Here is a 17575-nt window from a genome sequence, read left to right on the forward strand (position 1 = left end):
TCCAACCTTTAGATAATGACCCAACAAATCTGATTACACATAGTATCTCATGTGTTACACAAACAGCCCATCAGAAAGAGAAAAATGGAGAGAGAAAGAGGGGGGGGGGGGCATTACTCTTCACTGAGTTGTTGACTGGCACAACAGCTACGTGGTTAAAGCACTGGACTTTCAATCTGAGAGTCCCTAGTTCAAACCCTGCTCACAGTGCCTGGTGAGTTAACAGTGGGGATTTTTACTGTCTCTCAGGTTAATGGTGGAGATTTTTCCCATCTCTTAGGTTAAGAGTGGATATTTTTACTGTCTCTTAGGTTAAGAGTGGGGATTTTTACTGTCTCAGGTTAATGGTGGAGATCTTTCCTATCTCTTATGTTAACAGTGGGGATTTTTACTGTCTCTTAGGTTAATGGTGGAGATTTTTACTGTCTCTTAGGTTGATGGTGGAGATTTCTACTGTCTCTCAGGTTAATGGTGGAGATTTTTGCTGTCTCTTAGGTTAATGGTGGAGATTTTTCCTATCTCTTAGGTTAATGGTGGAGATTTTTCCTATCTCTTAGGTTAATGGTGGAGATTTTTCCTATCTCTTAGGTTAATGGTAGAGATTTTTCCTAATATCTCTTAGGTTAATGGTGGAGATTTTTGCTGTCTCTTAGGTTAATGGTGGAGATTTTTCCTATCTCTTAGGTTAATGGTGGAGATTTTTCCTATCTCTTAGGTTAAGAGTGGAGATTTTTACTGTCTCTTAGGTTAAAAGTGGAGATCTTCCCTATCTCTTTGGTTAAGAGTGGAGATTTTTACTGTCTCTTAGGTTAAAAGTGGAGATCTTCCCTATCTCTTTGGTTAAGAGTGGAGATTTTCCCAATCTCTTAGGTTAAGAGAGGAGATTTCTCCTATCTCTTAGGTTAAGAGTGGAGATTGTTACTGTCTCCATGACTGAGAGGAGATTTTCCCAATCTCCCATGCCAACAGATATGCAAACCTGCTCGTGCATGAACCCACTCTGTGTGCACACGCTTGCAGAAGTTCAAACACGCAAGTTAAACATCCCATAATCCACATCTGGTCAAACATCTAGACAAAGCCTCCACATCGTATGGAATGCAAATCAGTGCGGAGAAAACCAAACTGATGACTAACAACACCAACGGCATCAGCATTGACATCAAAGTCAACGACGAAAAGCTTAAAACAATCCACAGCTTCAAATATCTGGGAGCAATCGTGTCAGATGAAGGATCTAAACCAGAAGTACTCTCGAGAATTGCCCAAACAACAACGGCACTCAACAAGCTGAACACCATCTGGAACAACAAAAACATCGCTCTCAGCTCAAAAATCAGACTGATGCGTTCCCTGGTTATATCAATATTGCTCTACGCCTGCGAGACTTGGACCCTGACTGCAGACATCGAGAGAAGAATCCAAGCTGTCGAGATGAGATGCTTTCGTAGACTACTTGGCATCTCCTACAGAGACCACATCACTAACACGGAAGTGAAGAACAGAATCCAGCAAAGTATTGGACCCTACGAAGACCTCTGTCCATAGTGAAAAAACGCAAACTTAGGTGGTATGGACACATCTCCCGATCATCTGGTCTTGCCAAAACATTCCTGCAAGGCACCGTACAAGGAGGCAGAAGGAGAGGACGGCAGAAGAAGAGATGGGAAGACAACATCCGGGGGTGGACAGGCTTGACGCTCGGTGACGCCCTGAGGAAATCAGAAAACCGTGAAGAGTGGAGAGGGGTGGTGGCCAGGTCAGCAGCGGTGCCCCAACGGTCTGAACCCAGACTACGGGAGAGGTGAAGGTGAAGGTGTGAATCCACATCAGCGTTCGGTGGGTTGTGGAAACAAGAAAAGACTCAGTATGCACATCCCCAAAATGGTAGGGTAAAAACAAGTCATGCATGACAAAGCCCACTCGTACAGGGGAGACACTGTGGGAGTTGCAATCCAAGAATGAAGAAGACGAAGAAGATGAAGACTTACTCAGTCGCTCAAAGTTGTCCTCGAAAGTCTCCAGGTCATCAGGCATCAGGTCCAAAGCGTCCAGCTCAAAGCGAGGAACCAGCTCCTTCAGTTCTGGAAGAGCTGCACGTCACCACCATGCATTGCCTTTGATGATAAAAAAATTTTAAAAACAATAATAACAACAATTTAATCTATAAAGCGCCTTTCTATGTCAAAACATGCTCACTTGCAGTGTACACTGTAAAAACCGACATTTACACATTTACAACATGCATTTAAATACTAAAATGAAAAGCGTATATATGCATAACCCTGCACAGATATCTAACCAAACACTCAAACACTAATTCATATTTACAAACTCACAAAATCATAACACACTCATACAATACCTAAACAATGCACAAATCATATCACTATACTGCAACCTTATTTCACATTACTTAAAAACCATAATCACAAACTTAAAACCACTTCTAACATTACAATAATCAAAAAACACATCACGCTCCTTAAAGACCACTTCTACCACTTAAAGCCAGTCAGATAAATCACAACAGACCAGTAATGTTCAGACACTGGTACTGTTGCTTCATCTGTGCCACTAACAGTGTGTAATATTGTTCACATAAAAATATGTATTGTATTTCAGGTATGTAACATTTTTTACTATTACTTTCCCTATCCCATAAAAAGTACCAACATCGTTACAATTACTTTATATCTTACACAAAACGTAAGTAACATTGTTACAACTGCTTCATCTGCCCTAACAAAACTCAAGCACTATTGTTACAATTATTTCACCTACTTAAGTATTTTGTTATTTAGTATAACGTTACTCACTTTAATGTTGTGACAGATGAAGTAATTGTAGCAATGTTACTTTCCTTTTTGTGGGAGACAGGCAAATTATTTTTCACAATGTTACCCTTTGTGTGGGACATGCACAATATTTTTTGACAATGTCTCCCATTTCTTCGCTAACTCACCCTCAGCATCCTGCGCAGAGTCGAATCCGTAGCGTCCGAAGTACAGCAGCCTCTGCACCGTGGAGTCCGAGGAGTGGCCAAACACGTTGTGCTCCAGGAACCGCTTCCGACGGATCCCCTCCACGTCCACATACTCCGACTCAATGTTGGCGTGGCGATTGCGAAACGATCGGATCATGGGTCGGTCCACACGCTCCTCAGACTCTGCCGTGGCGGCGCGCTGCTTGTGCATTCGGATTCTGGGCTTGACGGCAAAGTCTCGGAAGTCAGACTCGAGACTTGCATGCAGGTCCCGGTGGCGTTTCAGCCGAGGCGCCTGGAAGGAGTACTCCTGCTTGGAGAGCTGAGACACGTGCCCGAAGAGACTGGCTTTCTTGATCCTCCATTCGGTGGAGGAGGTCTCTGTGCTGAGGTTGTACTGAGAGGACCCGGCCAGCCTGGGGATGGACCGGATCTCCTCCTGGGTCTCCTGGTTGGCACCGCGGTCAGCGACGACTTTCAGGTGGGGGCGCTGTTCCTCCTCCTCCGTTTCCTTTGTCGCATGCATCGTCTTCGACAGCATGATGTTCAGCTTCTGGGATTCCTCAGCCTCTGTCTCCTTGGATACGGACATGCCCGGCACGGGTTTCACGTGGGGCCGGGCGTCATTGGGTCCTGAGGATTCTGTCGTGGCCTGGACGCTGTCCGACATCTGGCACAGCAGTGACAACAGGTCTAACACATGTAAAATTCTTCATGTCTGTATGAGTATACATAAGTGTGTGCGTGACTGAAACCTAACTGAATGACACAGGAAACTAATGATGAGTGCCAAATGGTTGCTGTTAGTCGGCTCTACCCAGGTAGGCAGCCTGGTGTGTAAATGACCCCATGTTGGTGTACTTGTAAAGCACTTAAAGCTTGGTCTCTGACCAGGGATAGGTGCTATGTGAGTGTCCATATCAAATCATTATATCATATCATATCATGACACCATGACACCAATGCTGGATTCTTCTCCACAGTTATCAAGATTCTAAAGCTCTATCTCTCTCTCTCTCTTAATTATTATCTTTTTTTAGAGCAATATAATTGTTTATCTCTCTGTCTCACCTCCTCCCCCACCCTCCTCGTATCCTTAATCAGCTCCCCTTCACCTACCCACCTGGACCTCCCCACCCTTATTTTTCTTGTCTAAATAGCATTTGTCGAAAGAAATGAAAAGAAGAAGATTGTTCTGTATTTTTCCCCAACTGCAAAACGCACAATGGCTTTTTTTTTTTAAATGAATACATTAAACATTGAATATGCTTAAATATGAATATGCTTATAAATGAAGGGTAAAATATCAGTGCACAGAACCATCATCATAAGTATTACATAAACCTGTTAGGATCAACTAAATGATTTTTTTTTTTAATGTATGCGATCACAATATGTTAACCTGTTCAATGTCAGGGCTGGAAAAACTCATCCATCTGATTGTCCAAGACAACTAAACCCTCTGGCAGACAAGTGGAAATGCTCTCTCTACTTGGCTGGATGACCAGTTTCTTACTGTGTCACTTGAAGGATGACTGAACAGTAAGCTTCAGAGCAGACGGATCACCCTCTTTCCCTTTTCAATTGAACACCACCACCCCAGTTTTTCTCAGAACTGAATCCAAGCAGCGTGCAGTCTCTCACCTTTACGTGTGTGGTTCAGTCTTCAGAATATCCTTACCTTAATATGCTGTTTCGTCGTCTGTTCCTCCGTTTCTTGATCAGTGGACACCCCCTCCACCATCCCCACGCCGGTCTTGGTGCGAGCCGACCTCGGAGTGTCTGGTAGCGAACTGTCAGAACCACTACCACCAACACCACCTCCTCCACATGAAAGCTCGGGCTCAGAGCCTTCCTCCTTTGGCGCTGCGAGAGCAGGATCACTCTTTGGCACTGCGAGAGCAGGATCACTCTTTGGCGCTGCAAGAGCAGGATCACTCTTTGGCACTGCGGGAGCAGGAGCATCATTTGGCGCTGCGGGAGCAGGATCGACGGACTCCACAGAGTGCGAAGACCCTGGCTGCCTGGGACTGGAGGCGGCGTTGTCGTCAACTGCGTCCTCTTTATCATTGTCTGTGACGACCAGGGTCTCCAAGCCGCCGTCACCACCAGTCTGGTGCAGAACGCGGCGGGCCCAGGCAGGCATCCTGTCCTCACTTGCCTGCTCCATGGCTGGAGCTGCTCCCTCCCCGCCCTCTTCATTCTCCGCTGCTGCTGCTGCTGCCGAGGACAACGGTCCCTTGACAACTGACGTCAAGCTGGAAGAGCTGACACTGTTTTCTCTTCCACTGTCCTGACTGTGACCTTCACTGACCGATGGCACTATGGTACCACTACTGTCACTGATGGACAACCTAGTGGCAGTGACCGTGAGATCGGAGGAAGAGGGGCCAGGGGAGGGGTGGCGCTCCGCCCACTTGGGGAGGGACCAGTCCCTGGCTTGGTCCCCGGTGTCTGTCGTCATGCTGTCCCACTGCTTGGCTCCTCCCACCTGCAGCGTCTCTGTCGCCGTGTCCTGATTCTGGGCCCACTCTGGAAGGGGGTTGGCTTCGTCCTCTCTGTCCAGCAGTCCCTGCAGCAAAATAATCAAACAGAATAGAATCGAATATGTCTTTATTACCAAGTGTACCAAGGTCACAAGAAATATTGGGGGGTGGGTGGGGGGATAGTACATAAAAAGATACAAACTTAAATCAAAAATCATATACAAACACACATACAGTGGAATTTTGGACAAATACATGTGCATATCAATATACGAACATGTGCATGCACATTCACACATGCACATTCACACGCGCACACACACACACTCGTACAATCTCACACACACACACACACACATACACACGCGTTTGAACATAAGCCACACATTGCATATGGATGGGGCTGATGACTAGATCTTCAGGCAAACGGTTGTCAACTGCACAATTCTCTATAATAATAATGATGATGATAATGATAATAATTATAATAATAATAACAATAATTATAATAATGATAATAACAATAATAGTAATAATGATGATGATAATAATAATAATAATGAGGCGTAACTTTTATAAGGTGTGATTTCCAGTACAAATGCTGCTCAAACATGATCCAGTTAAAAGCAAACGTGTAAATAAACTCATCAACTACCGTTGTTACTTTAACATCGCCATACCTGTGCATGTCTGTATTCAGCCATTTCCGTCCTCCACTTCTCCTCCTCTGAGGCCAGCATCCTGATCCTGGCTGTCTCCAGCCGGGCGCGACGGATCCGCCACAGTGCTCTGCGTTCACGCCTGGCCGCCTCCTCTCCCAGGTCAGTGTAGTACGCAATCAGCTCGTCTCTGAAAAAAGGGGACAGTTAACACACATACGAAACTTTCCAAACACATTCAGAGAACGCCTCACACATTTGTGTGACCTTTTGGACTGAACTGATTTTGATCAAACTTATCAATATATATATCTGCGACCTTAAGACTGAACTTCTTTCAATCAAACTTATCAATATACATGTGACTTTAAGACTGAACTACTTTCAATCAAACTTATCAATATGTATGTGACCTTAAGACCGAACTACTTTGATCAAATTCATCAATATATTTTTACCTTTAGACTGAACTACTTTCAGTCTAACTTATCAATACACATGTGATACACTCACTTGACCAAAGCCTCCACCTGTTACAACCGTCTCCATGGTAATGCTCACCTGGCTTGCCTCTCCAGCTCGATCTCCTGTTCAGTCAGCACCTCCTCCTGACGAGTCAGTCGAGCCATGTACTCCTCGTCCTCCCTCCGTGCCTCTGCCTCCTCCCCCGCCCGCCTCTGGCGACACAGCACAACGCAACACACTGTGGTGACACAGCACAACGCAACACACTGTGGCGACACAGCACAACGCAACACACTGTGGTGACACAGCACAACGCAACACACTGTGGCGACACAGCACAACGCAACACACTGTGGTGACACAGCACAACGCAACACACTGTGGTGACACAGCACAACGCAACATACTATGGTGACACAGCACAACACAACACACTGTGGTGACACAGCACAACGCAACACACTGTGGTGACACAGCACAACGCAACGCAACACACTGTGGTGACATAGCACAACGCAACGCAACACACTGTGGTGACACAGCACAACACAACACACTGTGGTGACATAACAGTCTAGTGACATATACACATACAAAGGCACAGACACACTCACACCATACTGCAGCAATACAGCACAACACACTGCAGTGACACAACACAACACACTGCAGTGACACAACACAACACACTGCAGTGACACGACACAACACACTGCAGTGACACAACACAACACACTGCAGTGACACGACACAACACACTGCAGTGACACGACACAACACACTGCAGTGACACAACACAACACACTGCAGTGACACAACAACACACTGCAGTGACACAACACAACACACTGCAGTGACATGGCACACTGTGATGACACAACACAACACACTGCAGTGACATGGCACACTGTGATGACACAACACAACACACTGCAGTGACATGGCACACTGTGATGACACAACACAACACACTGCAGTGACACAACACAACACACTGCAGTGACACAACACAACACACTGCAGTGACACAACAACACACTGCAGTGACATGGCACACTGTGATGACACAACACAACACACTGCAGTGACATGGCACACTGTGATGACACAACACAACACACTGCAGTGACACAACACAACACACTGCAGTGACACAACACAACACACTGCAGTGACATGGCACACTGTGATGACACAACACAACACACTGCAGTGACATGACACACTGTAATGACACAACACGACACACTGTGGTGACACAACACACTACAATGACACGACACACTGTGGTGACAAGACACAGCACACTGCACCGTGTTTTCTCTCTTCATGCATGCATGCATGCATGTGTGCGTACGTGCATACGCCCCCCCAGAATTTAGGACATTTTGTTTATCATATTTTGGCAATGGTGCATAATGGTGATAGGAATGACGACAGTGCTACAATCGGGGTCAGTTCAGGTTTCCGATCACTTGACAAGGCTGTACTTCCATGAGATATCCCAGCCTCGTCCATGCCGACAGATACAAACACCTACAGTGTTGGTCGGGAAATTTGAGCAACGCTCCCAAAGACGTTTCTGTGAAGTGGATGACCACTGAGTGTGTGTTCCCAGTCTTTTGCACAGCACACGCAGCTCTGGGAAGGAGCCGGCCACAGGCCCGAAAAAAACACTCTCTGGTGATGTGCTCAAACCTGACTTCCCAGCCGTCACTCCTCCTTCTTCTTCTGCGTTCACTCGTATGCACACGAGTGGGCTTTTACGTGTATGACCGTTTTTACCCCGCCATGTAGGCAGCCATACTCCGTTTTCGGGGGTGTGCATGTTGGGTATGTTCTTGTTTCCATAACCCACCAAACTCTGACATGGATTACAGGATCTTTTTCGTGCGTATTTGATCTTCTGCTTGCATATACACACGAAGGGGGTTCAGGCACTAGCAGGTCTGCACATATGTTGACCTGGGAGATCGTAAAAATCTCCACCCTTTATCCACCAGGCGCCGTCACCGTGATTCGAACCCGGGACCCTCAGACTGACAGTCCAACGCTTTAACCACTCGGCTATTGCGCCCGTCGCCGTCACTCCACAATACTAACCATTTTGCCACAGCACGTGGTACATTCTCCAATTTTCACTCACAGACAAGCACGCGGTGCAGGTTAAAGTCACCGGGAAAACTACATGGGGACAAAGCCACTGTAATCTCAGCACCGTCTACTTCATTGTCACTTCCTCCACACACACGCACATGCACACTCTCTCTCACTCACACACATATAAACACACACACACATACACTCACACACACACACACACACACACATACACACACACACACACCAAACACACATGCACACACATTAACACACACACACACACACACACACACACACACACACACACAGAGTATTAAAATTCCAAGTCCCATACTAACCTGTAAGTCAGCAGTCATCTGGTCTTTGAGGCGTTGGAACTCTTTCCTCTTCTTCACGTCGGCTTTTTGTTTCCGTGCATCAAGAATTCCTGAACATGCCAACACACATGGCTTGACTGGAAAAAAAATGTGCATCCTCACATGCATACATGCTGATCATTTGATCTCCTGGCCTCAGTGTTCTTTTATTTCCAGTCAAAAAAACTTCCGAGTCTTCTTCTTCTTCTTCTGCGTTCGTGGGCTGCAACTCCCACGTTCACTCGTATGCACACGAATGGGCTTTTACGTGTATGACCGTTTTTACCCCGCCATGTAGGCAGTCATACTCCGCTTTCGGGGGTGTGCATGCTGGGTATATTCTTGTTTCCATAACCCACCGAACGCTGACATGGATTACAGGATCTTTTACATGCGCATTTGATCTTCTGCTTGCGTATACACACGAAGGGGTTTCAGGCACTAGCAGGTCTGCACATATGTTGACCTGGGAGATCGTAAAAATCTCCACCCTTTACCCACCAGGCGCCATCGCGATTCGAACCCGGGACCCTCAGATTGAGGGTCCAACACTTTAACCACTCGGCTATTGCGCCCGTCTACTTCCGAGTCAACTTGTTCTGTATTGTCCATATATTATGTGTAGCATATTCAGGATTAAAAAGCCATGCAAGGCTTGAATAAAAGCATTGCTGCTGTATGCACATGCCAAGTGATCAGTAAAGGACAGGCCCAGAGCTTCCCTTTTTGAGGAAGCGTGTGGGTTTGCTCCATTGTACCTGTTTGCCTTTGTGCTAGCTGGGTCAGTAGCACAGACAGCATTGGCTTGAAGTTGTTTGTGGGGAGAGTTGCCAGCGTTTGTTGTTTGTCCATCACAAGGGAGTCCCATACACTTTTATGACCATCAGGGCAGGGAGTTCACATCCACTGTGTCTGAATCTCCAGCACAGAAAAGTGGACCCCAATCTTCTCCTCCCGCTGCTTTAACCTTCCCAAACCGACGTCAGGTAACCATTCACACCTGCACGGAGTGAAGAAAAACAAAGCGCCCTTCCCAAGGACACAAACCCACTGCTGAAACCCTCAAACCCTGACCAATGGTGATGATGATGATGATGTATCCTTACATAGCGCCTATCCTCAGTCAGACACCAAGCTCTAAGCGCTTTACAAGCACAAAGTCATTTGCACAACAGGCTGCCTACCTGGGTACAGGTGAGTGACAGCTGCCATTGGGCGCTTATCATTCGTTTCCTGTGTATTCAATCAGGTTTCAGTCACACACACACACACACACACACACACACACACACACACACATGTAACATTTTACCTGTATGACCATTTTCTTTATTTACCCAACCACAAAGGCAGACATTCTCTGTTTTCAGGGGTGTGCATGGCGGGTATGTTCTTGTTTCCACAACCCGCCGAATGCTAACGAGGATAACAGAATCTTTAACATGCATATTTGATCTTGTGCATGTGTACACACATGAAGGTGTCAGACGGTAAACACTGGACCAGAAATCATCCTGCCATGGTGCCTCCTTGGACTGCGACAGATGAACCCGGGTGTGGATGTGAATGAAGTATGTGGAATGCATGCTGTGGAAGTATTTTGTATTTGTATTTGTATTTCTTTTTATCACAACAGAGTTCTCTGTGTGAAATTCGGGCTGCTCTCCCCAGGGAGAGCGCGTCGCTACACTACAGCGCCACCCATTTTTTGTATTTTTTCCTGCATGCAGTTTTTATTTGTTTTTCCTATCGAAGTGGGTTTTTCTACAGAATTTTGCCAGGAACAACCCTTTTGTTGCCGTGGGTTCTTTTACGTGCGCTAAGTGCATGCTGCACACGGGACCTCGGTTTGTCGTCTCATCCGAATGACTAGCGTCCAGACCACCACTCAAGGTCTAGTGGAGGGGGAGAAAATATCAGCGGCTGAGCCGTGATTCGAACCAGCGCGCTCAAATTCTCTCGCTTCCTAGGCGGACGCGTTACCTCTAGGCCATCACTACACTCTTCTGCATGCGCACACACATGAAGGTGTCTGACACTGGACCAGAAATCATCCTGCCATGGTGCCTCCTTGGACTGCGACAGATGAACCCAGGTGTGGATGTGAATGAAGTATGTGGAATGCATGCTGTGGAAGTATGGCCACTGACACAGCGTAGATAATGGGGCAGCAAAAGTAAGTAAATGAAATGAATAAAGAACAACAACAAACACACAAACCTACCCTGAAGCCGAGCGATCTCCATGGCAGCCATGCGACGTGCCGTCTCCAGCAGTTCCCGCTGAGCCTCCTGAGCCCGCCGCTGCTGCTGTGCCCTGTGCAACACACCACCAACCCTCGTTCACCTGCACCCACACACCCAGTGTGGCTACCTAACTGCCTCTGTCTGGCTACCTAACTGGTAAAGTGTGAATGCTTGCACATGTAAAAGCTCGTCACACATTCAAGTGAAGATCAGAACTGCAGCCCCTGAATGTGGAATGAGAAAACTGGGTCTGGGTTGCTAGTCTTTTGGATGAAACGATAAACCGAGGTCCAACAGACAGCATGCACATGACCCATGTCAATTAGGGATGTCCCTGGCAAAACTGTACAGGAATTAGTTTTGACAGCTATACCAATACACTTGCAGGAAGAACATTTATATATATATATATACAGAGAGAGAGAGAGAGAGAGAGAACAATGAACAATGAACAAATGTTTTATTGAGGGTAACTGGATAAGCTGGAAGCTTCTTTACACCATGCCCTCCCTGACACACAAACACACACACCCACTCACACGCACAAAAGATGAAAAAGGAAAAAAAAAGAGAAAGAAAAAAAAAGAAATCGGTACGGACACTCGGTGTAGACAGTAACAACAACAACAACAACAACAAGAGTTAATCACGAAACATAAAAAATAGCATGGAATATAACTCAGTCACACACACACCAGCTTATGCACGCATGTATACACGGACTGATATACACTAATCTTCTGAGCTCCTTTCCCAGTTAGGCAGCCAGAGAGAGAGAGAGAGAGAGAGAGAGAGAGAGAGAGAGAGAGAGAGAGAGCGTCATGACAGTGCAGCACCACCCACACGTATCTCCATATATGTGGGTGGTGGTGCACTGTGACGCGCTCTCTCCAGGCAAAGCAACCTGAATTTCACACACACACAAATCAGCTGTGACAAAAGAGAAGTACCACACAATGCAACACAACACAGTCCAACACAATACACAATGCACAACAGCACAAAACATACACTTGCTGCCTTTACTCATTGTCTCAGGGAAGATGCAGCATCAAATGTGGCCATGTATGCGGGATTCGGAACGAGTGGTGTGGAGTAAGGCCACTGTAAAGTGTGGATAACTGGGCAGCAAAAAAATAGAATAAAATAAATCATACTAATAACAATAATGATAACAATAATAATAATAATAATAATAATAATAATGATGATGAGACGGGCGCAATAGCCGAGTGGTTAAAGCGTTGGACTGTCAATCTGAGGGTCCCGGGTTCGAATCACGGTAATGGCGCCTGGTGGGTAAAGGGTGGAGATTTTTACGATCTCCCAGGTCAGCATATGTGCAGACCTGCTAGTGCCTGAACCCCCTTCGTGTGTATATGCAAGCAGAAGATCAAACACGCACGTTAAAGATCCTGTAATCCATGTCAGCGTTCGGTGGGTTATGGAAACAAGAACATACCCAGCATGCACACCCCCGAAAACGGAGTATGGCTGCCTACATGGCAGGTTAAAAACAGTCATACACGTAAAAGCCCACTCGTGTGCATACGAGTGAACGCAGAAGAAGAAGAATAATGATAAACAGAAAGAAAAGTGTGCCTGGCCCCCTCACCTGGTGATGATCTGCTGACGAGCCACCTGCTGCATGCGACTGACGTACATCTCACACTGAACGCTGATGTCCCGCAGGTCTGACCGGGCGTACGATATAGGACACCCGGGGTATCTCGTTATCGCTCACCCCGCACAGGAAGTGCTGAGGAACATGGAAAAAACAAGGCACTCCCCTGATCACTCTGATACTCGACAGAGTAAGCGTGAAGACTGTGAAAGTAACTGTGAAGTCATTAAGGTCTGTGGTTGTACTGTGTGTGTGTGTGACTGTGTGACTGTGTGACATTGTGGAACGAGATGTGCAAACTACTTTTAAAGTTACCAAATTAAGTGTAACTTTGCAAAGTTTGCAAATACCCTGCTTTGGTTTAACTGTTTCACTGCCAGAGGCAACTTCAGATTACAAGACAGTGCACGGCCACAGGCGACATTAGTCAACATCATGGGGTCACGTTCAAAAGACCATTTTTGACTCACTTGTGTAAACAAAGTGAGTCTATGTTTTAACCCGGTGTTCAGTTGTCTGTTTGTGTGTGTGTGTGTGTGTGTGTGTGTCCATGTGTCTGTGTGTCCGTGGTAAACTTTAACATTGACATTTTCTCTGCAAATACTTTGTCAGTTGACACCAAATTTGGCATAAAAATAGGAAAAATTCAGTTCTTTCCAGTCATCTTGTTTACAACAATATTGCACCTCTGGGATGGGCACAAAAAAAAAAATAAAAGAAGCCTAATTATATGCAAACTGCATTTACTGTTATATTTATATTTTTTGTATTCTCTAAACCTGGCACTTTGACCTCTTATTCTGACACAACAACAAGAGGAGTCATTATCATCATTTTTTTGTTCAAACAGGAACTTCTTTTGCTAAGCATGGAAGTTTTATTTATTTTGCAAACGTTTTTGGTGCAGATAGTAAAAAAGGGAAATTACTCTGTAATTAATGCTAGGGGACGTAATTTATCACAAGTGAGTCTTGAAGGCCTTGCCTCTCTTGTTCACATTGTAACAAAGCTGGACAGCTGCAGCCAGTTTACCCACCAACAGAACAATGACTAACCTCTGCCCTCTGACCCAGTTTGAAGTGAACAAGTCCACTGTGTTGTTCTGACATGAACCCAAGCCTGCGACTGAGAGCATCCTATCTAAAATATTTGGCCCTGGGGAGTGTTTTTCACACAGAGACTTGGCAGTGAAAGTGTTAACCATGTTTCAGTCACCAAATTTAGTGTGTGACTTTGCAAATGTTCCGCTGCTGTAAGAACAGTTTCAAAGTTACAAATTTACTGTAACTTTGCTAAGTTTGCAAATGTTCCGCTGCTGTAAGAACTACTCTTCAGTTAGCAAATTCATAACTGTAATCTATAACTGTACAAACTGTGTTGCTTTGCTATGTTTGCAACTGTTCTGCTATGCCACTGACTGTGTGAAAACGATATCAACTGTCTAGTTGTGCCAAACACAATGTGTGGTGAAAAACTTTCAAAGATGATTAAAAAAAAAAAAAAGTCCATGCTTAACAAACATTTATTTTTCTTTGCTAACTAATTTCCCAACACAGTAAACTACAGTGATAATTTTTTTTTTTAAAGACACAACAACTTGAACTGCAGGAGCATACAAAAACCAGCACACAACTTAAAGAAACAGATTCTCTGAAAACAATAATAAGAAGCCAGCACCACTGAACAGAACAAATCATCAATCTGACATCATTAAATATTTATGTATGCATCTGTCAATCAAACCAATAATCATGTAATACATATACAAAAACCGGACATTCAAATCACTACTCATTAAAGGCTGTACAAATTACCACATCTGACATCATGAAATATCCATACATGAATCTGTCAACCAAACCATTGACCATGAAATATGTAAACACTAATCTGACATTCAAAACACTTCTCATTAAAGACTGTACAAATCCCCACATCTGACATGAAATATCCATGTAGGAACCTGTCAGTCAAACCATTTATAATTGAATACGCATACACAAATCTGACATTCAAAACAACTGGCCCTCTCCAAAGCGTCAGACAGAGAGGTCTGAGAACAAAGAGAGGTAACTCACGTTGGGGCAGCACATACGCAGCAGGTTAAGGGCCTTGCCGCAGCGGAAGATGGCCGGGGCCAGGTGTGCCAGGAAGGTGGGGACGCTGGCCGCTTCGTCCTCCGTGGTCAGGGTGTAACCCTTCTCCCAGTACGTCTCGTCTGACACGACACAAAAATGTGGGCATGAAGATCACCCTGCTCAGCTACTCAGCTCAAGCTCAGCAACTGTGTTCATATCTACCATTTACTGTCAATAACAAAGGATATTTTGGGACTGGTTTTTTAAGTACCGTAAAGTTCGGTCTATAAGCCGCAACTTTTTACCCCTGCTTCAACCTCTGCGGCTTATACAATGATGCGGCTTGAGGATTTTAACGATCCCGGGAGTGTCACGTTCTCGTCTATTCTTAGCTGCCCTTCAACTCACCAAAATCATGATTTCTGTCCATGAATTTTGGATGAGCTTCACGATAGTGTGCTAACTGTTCACGTTTTATAAATCAAATCCCCACACATTAAAGCCCTCGGGTCAGCATTCAGTTCTACTGTGCTCAAGCGTACACCTCATCATGCCAAAAACGTGATGTAATGCCTATGATGCAGCCTTCAAATTGAAGACGAGCAACCTAGCAGACGACAGTGCATGTGGCAAACCAGCAGCGACCTCCACTTTGCGTTCATGTTCATGAAGTGAAAGCAAGGCTTAACTCTCTCCATACGAACGGCGAAAGAGACGACGTTAACAGCGTTTCACCCTAATTACCATCATCAAAATATTGCAAGCGGAAAGCTCTTATACTGAAGACGTGAATGTTGACAAAGAATACCACAATTCTGACAATGGAAGCTAAAGGTTGGGTCATTCAGACACCCACTGGACATCCAAGGGGTCTGTGTAGAGGAGAAGAGAGGACTGGCCGTACTGAGTGAGTTAAGTCAGTGACAAGATGGTGGAGGAAGCTGTACTGGTTCTCTTCAACTCGGACACTGAAGACGATGATTTCAGTGGATTCAGTGAGCAGGATGACGTTGAATAAATGTGACTATCCCCGAATTATGGATCTTATTTTCGTTGTTTTCATTTTTTTTTTTTTTTGGTGGCACTAGCAGTATTTTCGTTTGCTTTTCTTTGTGTTGTTCCCGCTTGTGTTTATTTCATAACCTACAGTATTGACAGCTTTTCTTTAGTATCAGTATGTGTTCCGGTACCAGAAATAAGTGCGGCTTATACGCCAGTGAGGCTTATGTATGTATGAAGTTAAATTTTTTCCTAAATTTAGTGGGTGCAGCTTATATAACAGTGCGCTCAATAGACCGAACTTTACGGTATTGCGATGTTTTGTGATGTTACTGTTGGTGTTGAGTGTTGTGATATGTGGAAAGTGCACTGGCTGTGCATTATGGTGTGTGATGTGTGGTGAGAGTGGTGTTGTGTGCCGTTTATTTTTTGTGTTTGTTTTTGGGTGGGGTTTTTTTTTTGTTGGTGTGTATGTGTGTGTGGATGCTCAGAGCAAAATTATCTGATTAAGCGCTATATAAATAACCTTATTATTATCATCATTATATTTCTACAGTGTGTAACTACTATCAAAGGATATTTCTACAGCCTGTAACTATTATTAAATCCAGGATATTTCTCCAGCGTGTAACTATTACGAAAGGCTAGTCCTCAAACATGTAACCATCATCGAAGGACATTTCTACAGCATGTAACACACACACACACACACACACACACACACACACACACACACACACACACACACACACACACACACACACACACACACACGAACACACACACACACACACACACACACACACACACACACACACACACACACACACACACACACACACACACACAGAGCTGACATGCTTTCTGGCCCTGGGTGTTTTCTCTGTGTGTGTGTGTGTGTGTGTGTGTGTGTGTGTGTGTGTGTCTGTGTGTGTGTCTGTGTGTGTGTGTGTGTGTGTGTGTGTGTGTGTGTGTGCACTGCTGCTCACCTCTGGCCTCCAGGAACCTGTGGTTCATCTGGATCATGAACTCCCCGTACACGTCACGGAAGGTGCCGTGGAACACCCAGTCCTGAACGAACCTGTGTCAGGAAGGAATCACCACCAACAGTTATCAGGGACTCATCGTATCAACTCACTCCATTAAATGTCAAGGAAGTTTCAGAATACAGAATCCTTAATTATCTCCAATAAAGGAAATTTTTCTCCTAAAATGACGTTTATCTAACATACTTACCACGACCCACTTGTGCAGACTCCGGCAGGGGTCTGATTCGTATCCTGTGCCAACTACTACCCGCCTGTGCGGAGAAAACGAAAGTAACCCAGGCCGATAACCTCCCGGAAGTAGCTTACCTCCCCTCTGTAACCCTGACTAGAACCCTCTTTTTCCAGCAGCCATCGTGACTCCTGCTCCTGTGCTCTTCATACGGCTAAGACTTTTTGTGCATTTTCTGCCTATCTATCGATTCTTTGACTCGCTTGCTTTGTGTTTGACAATGAATCCAAACAGCTCAAACACATGAACAATGCACAACAATCACAGTCTTTCAATATGATGAATCCAAACAGCT

General features: G+C 45.2%; 1 protein-coding gene across 1 annotated transcript in view; it reads right to left on the bottom strand.

Moving 5' to 3' along the window:
- Positions 1–17575, bottom strand: part of LOC143284924 (gamma-tubulin complex component 6-like) — a 48344-nt gene that overhangs the window by 12460 nt on the left and 18309 nt on the right. Inside the window, 11 exon segments of the mRNA XM_076592068.1 lie at positions 1992–2093; positions 2966–3656; positions 4668–5558; positions 6153–6321; positions 6693–6808; positions 9038–9126; positions 11280–11371; positions 12917–13014; positions 13016–13060; positions 15004–15143; positions 16992–17083. Of these exon segments, the coding sequence (XP_076448183.1) occupies positions 1992–2093; positions 2966–3656; positions 4668–5558; positions 6153–6321; positions 6693–6808; positions 9038–9126; positions 11280–11371; positions 12917–13014; positions 13016–13060; positions 15004–15143; positions 16992–17083 (2525 nt within the window).

The sequence above is a fragment of the Babylonia areolata genome, chromosome 8, assembly GCF_041734735.1.
Source record: "Babylonia areolata isolate BAREFJ2019XMU chromosome 8, ASM4173473v1, whole genome shotgun sequence".
NCBI lineage: Eukaryota > Metazoa > Mollusca > Gastropoda > Neogastropoda > Buccinidae > Babylonia > Babylonia areolata.